The sequence below is a fragment of the Psammomys obesus genome, unplaced genomic scaffold, assembly GCF_907164565.1.
Source record: "Psammomys obesus unplaced genomic scaffold, mPsaObe1.curated_primary_1811, whole genome shotgun sequence".
Taxonomy (NCBI): domain Eukaryota; kingdom Metazoa; phylum Chordata; class Mammalia; order Rodentia; family Muridae; genus Psammomys; species Psammomys obesus.
Genome location: NW_026596069.1, coordinates 33,446,437 through 33,458,718, shown reverse-complemented (window position 1 = coordinate 33,458,718; position 12,282 = coordinate 33,446,437). Strand labels below are relative to the sequence as shown.

The following is a 12,282-nucleotide window of genomic DNA, read 5'->3' as shown; positions in this document are numbered from 1 at the left end:
CTTTTCGTTTTCTTTTCAGTTTTTATCTATCAAAGTCTGTCAGACAGAGAAATGCACAGCCCGTCAGTGCACAGAATAAGTGATTTCCCTTGCCAACATGTCTATACCAACACCACCCAGGCCAGGAAACGAGCCACGGTGCATCGCTGGGCGCCTCCTCCATGGCTCTGTCCGGCACTGCCCTTTCCAAAAACCCCACACATAAAATCAATGTGTTACATTTCAGTTTCCATTTTATATTTTAAATTATAGTTGAACTTTGAGTATGATGTGAAACTGATTTCCCTCCTTCCATGTGAATGTCCACTTGACCATGTTTTGAAGAGACTATCTTCTCCAACTTCTGTGCACTTCTCCCCTTGTCACAAATCAAGTGGCTGTACTAGGAACCTTTAATTCACCTGTACTCTTGGTATTGTTGATATGCGCCTCTCACCCTGGGTGCCAGTCTGTACATTTTAAGATGAACAGCAACATTCTAGTCTCTGTATAGGCCAGTAGTAGCCCCAGTTTTGACTACCCAACTGTTCTTCACAGATAATATTGCCAATTCCTATAACTTATAAGTAACACTGTTGCTTATATGTTTATATTTGGTAGTGTGGCTCCTTTAGCTCTAGGCAGCCATTTATCTACTTTGTGTCAATACAAATGCCTATTCTGCACATACTGTCTGAAATCAAACAATATGTGGTCTTTTTATGACTGGCTTTAAAAGTTGGCTTAAAGTTAACATACAAAATAATGTACAGTGGATTTTATTATGTCATTTTCATACCTTCTTTGTTCTCATGTATCCCTCTTTCCCATTCCACTCATTTGTCCTCCTGTCTTCTCTCTTGTCAGGCCTTTTCCTCTGACCCTGTATGTCCTTTTCTGCTGTCAGGTCACATGTATTCTATTGCCTCTTTTTCTTTTTCCTACTCCCTCAACCCTGAAGATCTCTCCATCCCTTCTTGTCATGGTCCTCATTCTAGTTCATGATTTACACACACACACACACACACACACACACACACACACACACACACTCATGCACACACATGCACGCACGCACGCACGCACCTACCCCTCCTCTCCAATTTTCCCATGCTTGTCTGTCTAAGTCTGTCCTGTTTTGCTTAACATAATAATACTCAGTTGCATCCATTTTCTGGCGAATGCCATGATTTCATTTTTCTTGACTGGAATAAAATCCCATTCTATATGGCCTACATTTTCTTTATTCATTCATCTGTTGATATGCATCTAGGCAGGCCTCATTTCATAACTACAGTGAACAGTGCAGCGGTGAGCGTGGATGTACAGGTATGTCTGTGGGCGGACTTCAGATCCTCCGTGAATACCCAGGGATAGTAGAGCAGGTCCGTGGTGGTTCAGGTTTAGACTGCCACATTGATTTCCGTAGTGGCTGCCACAATTTACAGACCTATCAGCGGCATCTGAGGCTTCCCCTTTCCCCACATCTTTGCTAGCATTTGTTGTCGTTTATTTTCTAGGTGTTAGCCATGATGATGGAATCTCAAAGCAGTTTTAGGTTTTGTTTTTCTGATGACTAAGGCTGTTGAGTATTTTCAAACATTTATTACTAGTTTATTTTTCTTTTTTAGAGTTACCAATTCAGTTTACTAGGCATCTACTGATTCCAAGATTTTTTTTTTACTATGTGTGTGTTCCTTCTGTAGTGTAGTTAGTAAGCCACCGTCTGATGTATAGTTGATGTGAAGATTAGTTTTATCAACTCAACACAAACTAAAGGGACCCAGGAAGAAGAAATCACAGTTGAGGAACTGGGACCATCAGATTGACCTGTGGGCACGGTCTTTGGCCCATTTTCTTGATTAACAATGATGTATAGAGGGTCCAACCCATTGTGGGTGGTACTGCCTGTGGACAGATGGGCCAAGGAGATAAAAGAAGAGTAGCTGGGCCAGCCAAGGGAAGTAGGTCAGTAAGCAGGGTTCCTCTATGGTTTGCAATTTAGTTCTTGCCTCGGACCTCCTGCTTTGACTTCCCTCAGTGATGGACATGACTTAAACTGAAATAAACGCCTTCCTCACCAAGTTGCTCTTCACTATTTTATCAGAGCAACAGACTGCAAAAGAGGGCAGTTGGCAAAGACTTTCTCCCATTTTGAAGGCTTTCTTTTCTCATTTCGGTGCTTGTTTCTTTTGTTGTGTAGAAGCATTTCAGTTTCATGTCAGTTTCAGTCACCATTTGTGACTGGTTTCTTTTACTTAACATAGTAAAGTAGAACGGGTTTTTCCTGTTATCATATGTATAAATACACGATTATTTTTATTAGCAAGTGATGATCTTATATGGTATATTACCTTCTGCTTATCCATTCACCTTTTGATAGACTCAGATTTTTGCAGTTTTTATTATAAATCATGTGGATATGAGTCTTTTCTTTAGTAAACAGCTAGGAATGGGAGTGGTGAGTCACTGGTAATTTTGTTTTGCTTTTGGAAGAACTGTCAGTCAGTCTTCATAGAAGGGTCTAATGCTGTCCTCAGTGTTAGGCACCCAGTGTAGGTTTTGCAACTGGATGGAGCTACTGTGTCCTAAACTATTTGTTACACTGAAGCTTCGTCTTAAACAATATTCTGAATGTAATTCCACCCTGTGGTTATTCGGAGCATCGGCTACCTCCAGTCTATGTCTGACTCATGTTAACTGTTGAAGGTTTTGTTCTGTTCCCTACTCTACGACTCACTTAGCACAATCCCGGTCTGTATAATCAATGTAATTACCCCCATCCACCTGCATAAATGCCCTGGAGGCTTTGGTTTCTGTCATCACTTTTAGTTCTGGTCATTATTTTTAGGCACTTCTTAGGCATCTTCATTTTTTTGTTGACAAATTCACTTTCATGATGATGAAATGTCATACCAACATCTGTCTATAAACTAGTACAGCTGTTAAAGGAGGAGTGTTTCCAAATATATACTTCCATTCAGTCTTTCTTTTGGTTTATTGATGTATCTAACAGGAAAAAAGTGTACATCTTTATGATGAGTAGTGTACATGCATGTTGATACATTGTGAAATGATCACAACAGATGACCACATCCATTATCTCCCATCATCACTGTTTGGTGTTACGTGACTGTGGTCACTGTGCAGTACCTTATTTCTGCAGAACATTCATATTTCCAAACTGAACCAATGTTCATTTAAACATTTAACCATCACCTCCATGTTCAACCTGTCCCCTCCTCTGACAACCACCATGGTCATCTTGGCTTTTCTAAGTTCAGCTTTTTTAGTCGCTGCATGTAATGAGTCTGTGCAGTGTTTGTCTATGTTCTTGCTCATCACAGATTTTCCCTTATCTCTCTTCTGGGTGATACTTTGTGGTATATTTTTCTTATTACCCTTCTGTTGGTGAGTATAGATTGACTCTGTGTCATTGCTGTTGGGAATAGTGCTTCCATGAACATGGAAGTGCAAATGATTCTTTAGAACACTGACTTAATTTCCTTAACTCTTTACAACACTGACTTAATTTAATAGCAAATACAAGCAGAAGGGGGGTTGCTGGATCAGAGCGTAATTCCAGTTTTTGAAGAATCTCTACCATGTTCTCCATGGTGTCTACATAAACTTTCCTTCCTAATCTTTGTTCTGTGCCTCTTTTTCCTATATTTCCACTGACATATTTTTTAAAAATCATTTTTATTAATAGCTATTTTGACCAGTGTTAGGGTTTTGACTCGTTAAAAGTCAAACATTTTTGCTCTTTTATTTCCCTGATGATCAGTGATGCTGAGAATGTTTTCATGCATTGTTGGTCATTTATATTTTGGGTGTTAGGAAATACTGTTCTGATTTTTTTGTTGTTGATTTTAAGAAATCTGGTTACTGTTTTGTTGCTCTCGTGTTATTTGAGTGCTTTATATCAGAATTCTGAGTGATGATAAACATTGGTAGAGATGAAAAAGGATTCTGAGTATTGTCAAAAGATGACTTCAGAAGGGGGATTATTTTAGAATAATTCAGTAAAATTGGAAATATATCTGTTTTATTTGAAAGACACTTAATGTGTTTCAAATACAGAAAACAAGAAGGAGGCCCTGGTGCCAGGTCGGTGTGTGTGTTCAACGCCAACTGTCCTTGCAGACCGTTAGGCACAGCTCTCGGGGTAACCTCACTTTCCTGTCAGGTTTCCTGGCTGACTGTCCTTGATGCCACCCCCCTGTAGTTTATCACCTATTTCTTGATTCTTACAGCTGGTTTCATTTTGAAAGCCTTGTTTACCTGCAGATTCTCTCCTATCCCCTCTACACCCCTTATTTGTTGAAGAAACACAGTTGATTTTCCTGAGTTTTCCAGAGCCCAGGTTTTGATGGCTGCAGCATCAGAGTCTAACTTGCTTCTCAGTTTGTTCTTTGCCTTTGTAGTTGCATTGAGTTGCTTAGTAAGATGTAGGTGCTTTAATTGGGGCTCTTGGGAGAAAGAATGAGATGACTTCATGTGTTATATTTTCCTATTAGGTGGCTGTCATTGTCTCTTCTTAGGGACTGAATAGTTACTGACATGTTCTGGCAATGCACTATCCATTTTTTAACTATCCATTGTGGACACCTGGCTTTAAACATATCCAGTATATTTTAATTCAGTGTGTTTGCTACTCATTGTATTTCTTTCTCATGCTCAAATTGGCCCATAATTAGATAATGAGGGCCTCTTCAAGTTGGTTTCTGAGTCATTTTCCATGACCCTACTATTAGCGGTTTTTGCTAATACATAACAAGATGTTTTGGGCTGCTATCTTATCTTATTTTTATCTTATCCTATTCCTAAAGTTAGTCACTCCTTCAAATACCTCTGGTTTCTTTTAATGGAAAGAGATACCTGAAAAACAGTCTACATTTTAGGAGTACTGAATTACTCATTATTTCTTTGTAGAGGACAAATACATATTTTGAAGATAAATTACATAAAGAACATGTAAAATACTTGTGATTGGAATTTGGGTCTAATTGGTTTCCATATAGGGTCTTCAGCCTTGCTTTTTGTCTCTCTCATTGCCCTGTGCTGAGGGTTCTTATGTAGTAGTTAATTCTGATATTATAATGTCAGGTTCCTGATTTTTTCAGTTGTACATTTTCAGTGGAATAACTCTGATATGACCAGTGCTAAGAAGGATTCCTGAAAACCGTTGAGCATCTGCTGCCACACTCTTTTATGTCTCGCTCTGAGTTTGCCTTGTTGGAGCATGGGCTCTCCCCCTCCCCTGGCATGTGCCTTTTTGAGCCTTTCTGCGTGTGTCTCTGGTATTTTGCATGTGCAGGGCTTGATTCTTTAGGCAAGCACATACTAAATTCTCACCACTGGTTCATAAGTCTGCTATCTCTAGCTATGTGGTTGTCTGAACTTCATTGTCTAATCTAGTGGCTCTGAAACATTAGTGAGTATCACATTCACCTGGAGGCTTTTGGGTGTTTGGTCAGTCATCAAATAACATAGATTTAATTTTCCCATCAGGAGGCGTGTGATTGCCTTTTCTTCTGAACTGAGTACTTACTGACTCTCACAAGTGATGAACTGGTTTCACTCTTTAAAGTGTTTTTCAGAATGTCCGGGTTTAAACCTTTCTAATGTTTAGGCCACAATCTAAGACACAGTGTGTTTGGGTTGTGTCTGCTGTAAGTTTGGTTTTTTTGAGACAGAAATTCATGTAGCCAAGGATGACCTTGAACTCCTGATTCTGAGGTTTTCATGGTAGTATTTGAAAAGATGTAAAAATGCTGTGTGTGGTTTTACTTTTTACAAAGTTACATTTTTTTAAATACTATTTTTAAAGCAAAAATAGACCAGTAACATTTTTGATTAAGAAAAGTAACAAACATTACGATGATTTCTTGAATTTGTAAAATGGTCTGTCTACCAGTATACTGAAGGGGTATCTTTTCTGTACCTTTCATTTATGGCTGTTGCATTGTTCTCTATCATTTTAGATTAGAAAATAAGAATAGGAACCTAAGTGATACATGCCATATGTCCATATAAGAGATTTTGTTTGTGGTTATCTTTGTGGAGTAACAATACATCCAAACAAGCTTTCTCTTTCTTAGTCATGAGCTTCCCTTCTAGTTTACCCCATCTGCTCAGCAGAGCATATTGAGTGTCAGGCTGTTGTTTAATAGGCCTTTGTAGTGGAACTTTTAAACCAAACCTTAGACTTTCGTTATTCAGGAGATATTTTATTAAAAATAGAAAAGCAGAAGCGTCCTGTAGCTCAGTGCAGGGGATTCTATCAAGAATTTCCTTAAGTTTTAGGTGGAGACCAAGAAGGGCTACTTAAAGAGCAGAAGCAGAAAGCTGGGATACTTTCTAGTGTGTCATGGTTCAGATATCCATAGTCCACCTTTCTAAGCACCTCTACAGATTCCTGGATTCCTGTACCTGGCAGGCTCTGGAACAGCTGACACCCTCCTTCCCTGTTGCCTCGTTTCTCATATGTCAGCCACTCTGACTTTACCGGTCCAGACTAGTGGCTCTGACTTCAGTGCACACCAGAATTCCTGATGCTGGGCTCCACAGGTACTGATCCTCCCTGCATTATTACAGCATGCTCTGTTGAACATGAAAGATATAAATCGAAAACACCAACTTTACAGTGAACATTCTGTGAACATAACATTTCTTTCTAAGTCAGTTCTTACATATCTTGTCAAAATCTCAGTGAAATTTTTATGAAACTGGATAAGATGAACTGGAAATTTGTAAGAAAAATCAGAGGCCTGGGAATAGCCAAGCTTTTGGAGAGCAAGTTAAGGTCTCTCTGCTACTCAGGCATGCAGCACGGGAACAGCGACCTTGTAGTATGACAAACAGGAACAAAAAGATCAGTGCAGCGAATTGACTCTTTCAGGTTTTTCTTTTCTTCCTCTTCCCTCATACATTGTGAATGGACTGCAGCTTCCCCTTCCTCCCCTGCTTCCAGCCTCTCTCCCGTTCTCTCTCCCTGGATCCACCCCACCCTGGTTCACTTCACCTCAGAGAAGAACAGTCCTTCAGTGGAGCGCACTGAAGCAGGGTCATACCGAGAGGGATGTGAAAGAGGTAGTGGAGGGAGTGTCATAAATTGATAGGAAAAGAGGGAATGCTCTAAAAGTTTACCTGATGCTTAATAATTGTATGGAGAGTCAAACTGTGTTTTAACCTCATGCAGTCCACAAATATAAATTCAAGTAAATTATATTTGAAAAACAGGAAAATACAGGAATTAATGGACTACCTAGAAGCATTTTCAAGCAAATAAAATTTGCCTTTGTCACTCTTAGAAGTATAGCATTGTGTCCCAAAGCAAATTGTGCATATTTAGTGAGGCAGCACTCAGGAAGTTAGAAGCATGCACCAGTACAACACTCTGCAGAACACAAGACTACTGCACTAAATTCACAATGGTGTTTGTATCTTAAGCTGCTAGATAAATGTGACTAGAAGACTGTGATTGAGGTTACAGCTGCATCTGATATTTTATTATTTTGAAATCAGAGTGTTTGAACATAATATCTAATGAACTGTTAGTATCGAGCGAGTATCAAGCAATGAGGAAAAGGTTGAATAAATTGCAGCACTTAACATTCTATGATATATTTTTCCACCATTCAAAAGAATGAGTTATACACAAGTCATTATATATGGAAAGATTTTAAAGAGATACTACATAGGAAAACAAGATGGGGTATAGAGTCATCTGCTTAAAATACAGTGAAGAACAGATTATGTAAGTCTGTGGTCTGTTTTTGTCTGATCAGATAAACAGGAAAGACTGTGGTGGGGTCTGTCTGGGCTGTGAGGGTGAGAGCAGCCATCCAGTGATGGGAGAAAGAAGGAAGATAAGCAGCAGGGAGTCAGGGAAAATGGGAAATGTACTGTCTAGCATAGATGATGGGATTTTGTTTATTTATGAAAACTCCCCCTCCCCTGAAACAGGCTGTCCTGAAACTCACTTTGTAGACTAGGCTGGCCTTGAACTCACAGATATCCACCCGCCTCTGCCTCCTGAGTGCTAGTATTAAACACATACACTACCATGTCCAGCTTGTTTATAAAAACTTTTATTCATATTTTAAGAGATCACATAGCTACTCTATGTAAGAGCAAGAAATGACCTGAGGGGAATTGCCTGTGTAGTTGACTAGTGGCTGAGATGAAACTTAGTAAAAAGTCAGCCAGGCAGAGATGCCCCCCGCCCCATAGAAAAGAATGAACTACTCAATGTTTTCTTTGCTATAATTTCTAAACAATTTATGTGGTCAAATTAAAATGCTTTAAACATTTTCTCTGTTAATATTTATAGTTCTAATATTTATGCTTCTAGTTTCAATGAGTTCTCTTTGATAATCAATAAGAAGTGTGCTAGATGCTGTAAAATGCCAGTAGATACAAGTAACAGCTGAGATACCTTATAAAATAAGAAGCTCTTTCTGAGGAGGTAAGAGCTCCTCCTCCCTCTTCTCACTGTGCCCTGAGGGCAATAAGGAAGGCGTGTGCCTGTTGTTGTTGGAGACTGATGCCTTAGTATAGGTAATTCAAGATAATGGGTAATCTTTTGAAATTTCAATTTTTTTCTTTCCAGTGTGCGGGATGACAGAATTCGAGTAGAGAGGATGAGTAACACTTACTTTGACTACAGCTCTGCTTTCCAGACAGTTACCGAGTTTTATGCCAGAAAGGCAGTTGACTGGCAGGGTAAGTCTCGCTCCTGTTAGCCACGTGTCTTAACTGCACTGATAGCAGCTGTGGGTAAAGGCGTGAGTGTGGCTTTCGGCTCAGTGACAAGCCGGAAGCAAGAGGAGATACGTGGGAGCGCCCGAAGTCGTGGAGAACACCATCGCAGCCGGCCTGTTGGGCTTGAGCATGTTCAGCCAGCACTGAGAAGCCTGAGGCAGGACAATTTTTAGGGTTAGCCTAATCTGGTTTAGTGGGCAAAACCTATTTCAGTAGAAAAGAACAAGACAAAACAGCCACGACACATAGACGACCCAACAGCATGAGGTCACCGCTGCAGTGCCTCTCTTGTCTTCTAGACTGTCCGCCATCTGCTGGTGTAGTCTAATGCTCTTTAGGAAGGTGTATTTGACCACCCCTTCTTCACCTTTAGAGATGGCTCGCATCATTGCTTAATAGAATGTATACAGTGTTTGATAACTGTTCTGATAAGTCTAGCATTTTAGAGGGTGGGTTACCAGAATTATTGTGCCAGCACATTAGTGAGCAGACTCAGTATGTGTGTTAAACATTGCATGTTTGATTCACATTTGCTTTCACAGAGTAGGACATGATTGTGTATGCACGTTTGCTCCTATCAGTCCAGGTTTTGTTAGCATCAGTTACAGGGTTGACAAGATGAAAACTTACTTCCTGTTCTCTCAGGACAAATTTTTCCTCTCTGTACACCTGATCTTACCCTGTAAGGAGGAAATCTCATGCCACATCCTGTAAAGCACTTGCATTTAGCCCTTTCTCCAGCGCCTGCTTAAGCCTTTCTGTCTTGACCTTTCCCCGTCACCTCAGCACTGAAGTCTGGTTTCATATGCCTTTAAATTTAATGAATGTCTGAGACTGTGTGCTACTTCTGAGAGCAGCATGGACTAGCATCCAGGTCTCATCTCCAGTTCAGTTAAACACATCACAAGACACCACAGTTCTTTCTGGGCCTGCAATTAACTGAAAGGTTGTGGGATGGAAAGCAGCCTGTCTGCCAGGCACGTGTCCTCTTGGTGTGAGCCGTGCTCACAGCAGCCTTTAGTGGGGCTTAACTTTTCTGTCCCCAGGTGACAGCTTATGGAAAGGGCGGAGGCTCATCTGTGGGTATGAGGTGCCCTGGTTTAGAAGTTCAGTGCCCTTCAGGAGTCTCTCCGTGGAGTCTGAAGGAAGATGGCAGATTGTAAGGGTCAGTGCACTCAGGGATGGTCAGCACTCCGGGTTTGAGTATGTGTGCAAGCCAGATGTAACTCATTGACTTGAAGGCATTCTTACTGGAGACAATGCTGTCTCCTAACACTCTGCTTTTACAGTTTCTAGGGAAACAGAACTAGAAGATTAAAGTGAGTTCTCAGTGGAGGAGAAGGGCTGTTTTTCAGTTTTTACCTTCCTAATGCTGTGACCGTTTAGTTCCTCATGTTGTGGTGACTCCAGCCATAAAATTATTTTTGTTGCTACTTCATAACTGTAATTTTTCTGCTGTTATGACTCATAATGTAAGTATCTGTATTTTTCTGATGCTCTTAGGTGACCATGTAAAAGGGTTGTTCATCCTCCAGAGAGGTCACGGCCCACAGGTTGAGAACTGCTGCCCTAGGCTTGTGAACAGCTTTAGTTAAATGAAGCATTACATTACTGAAGCACAAAGGGCATTTTGTAATACTTTTTCATTTCTGTTAAAAAAATCAAACAACACAGTTGAAGTTTCTGCCCTTATCCCGTGTCTGTCAATGGATGATCATTGACGGTTTGCTGTCATCCTTAGGATTGTCTTATGAGTGAACCTGCCTACCTGTGTCTGTGTAACATGCATAGTGTGTTAGGTGGTGACAAACACTAAGCAGAAAGTAAGTAGAGAAGAGGGTTGAACTTTTGTTGGGCTAGCCAAAGAAAACCTTGCTGAGAAGATGGGAAGATGGTACGTAGCTGAGGTGTGGACAGAGACGAGGGAGTCGGGAGGGGAAACCATCCCGACACACAGGCAATAGTATCTCCCACAGAAACAACCAGGAGTACAAAGCTTAGAGGGCACAATACTGGGTTGGGAAGGGATAGCAGGATCCACACATTAGACAGGGTAACTGAGGGGAGATGAGAAACAAACTTCTGAGCAGAAGAGAGGAGGATAGCTCCTTGGGGTTGGTGGATGGTTTTGAGTGAAGGTGTCTAATGATCACACATCCACGTTAGAAAGAATTCTTTGGTTGCATTAAGAATACCCGGTAGGTGCAGGGTGGAGCGGGTGCCTGGATGGAAAGCTATTGTAGTGTTTTCATGGGAGGGATGAGGGTGACTTGACGCCTCTTTGCCCAGGCCTGTAGCAGTGTGCTGGGGACAGCATTCATGTTCTCTGAGACAGCTGTCAGTCATTCTTTCAAAGTAGGCGTATCATAATCTGGATTTGCCAATATTTATTTAATCATTGCTCTGTGGATCTTTATTTGGGTTGATTGTAATTTTTTTTTTGCTATTATAAATATTTGTCAATCCACCTTCTCGCATACAATCCTTGACATATAGTTTAGAGTATTTATAGAAAATCGTTAACATTTTTCATTTTTCAAAAATGATTCAGTCTGTCGAGAAATGTCTTTTTTTTTTCCCCTATGCCATAAGTTTTTTGTAGTCACAGTTTGGTTTCCAAATGCAACCTTGGTATAAATGATATAAATTATTATTTTTATAGATGAATTTTACTTAAATATATTTTTATTAATAATAATGTTCTGTTTTTAGGCTCTCAGAGTTTCTCTGGTGTCATTAACTTGGAGAAGCCTGTGATCTGCTCTTTGGCCGCCATAATAAGGTACCTCAAGGAATTTAACCTGGAAAAGATACTATCTAAACCAGAGTAAGTAATGTCTCAAAAACTTAAAAAAAAAAAAAAAAAAAAAAAAAGACTGGAGGAGAATTACAGTCAAAATATTTTATAGGACATTTGGTGGGTGCCTTGTATTGCTGTGAAAAGACACCATGACCAAGGCAGCTCTTATAAAAGAAAACATTTAATTGGGGGCTTTTATACAGTTTCATAGGATTAGTCCAATATCATTATGGCAGGACCATGGCAGTACACAGGCAGGCATGGTGCTGATAGCTTTACAGCCTGACCCACAGGCAGCAAGCAGAGATAGATGCTGGGGTTCCGGGGGAGGGGGCTTTTGAAACCTCAAAACCCATCCCCAGTGACACACTTCCATCAACAAGGCCACCCCTCTTAACCTTCTCATCCTCAAACAGTTCTAATCCCTGGTGACTAAGTGTTCAAGTATATGAAAGTATGGGGCCATTTCATTCAATCTACCACAGGAGGGATTACACTCAGCAGCTTATCTCTAGGGTACAAGGATGAGCTGCAGGGTATTGTTGCTGGAATAATAAAAATAACTATGAATTAAACTGCCACATACTGTGTTTCTTGTAGATCTATGATACATTATTCTCACTGTAAAACTGTACTTCTAACCAGATTAGGAACTAATATTACAAAGGATGCACAATTTTTACATTTTTTTGGAGGATAGGCACATATCTTAGACTTCAAGCACTTGACACTCA

General features: G+C 40.3%; 1 protein-coding gene across 1 annotated transcript in view; it reads left to right on the top strand.

Annotated features, from left to right (window-relative positions):
- Nucleotides 1-12,282, top strand: part of Msh3 (mutS homolog 3) — a 158,491-nt gene that overhangs the window by 42,713 nt on the left and 103,496 nt on the right. The window contains exons 9-10 of the mRNA XM_055625652.1: nucleotides 8,597-8,709; nucleotides 11,461-11,575. Of these exons, the coding sequence (XP_055481627.1) occupies nucleotides 8,597-8,709; nucleotides 11,461-11,575 (228 nt within the window). The remainder of the gene's footprint in view (nucleotides 1-8,596; nucleotides 8,710-11,460; nucleotides 11,576-12,282) is intronic.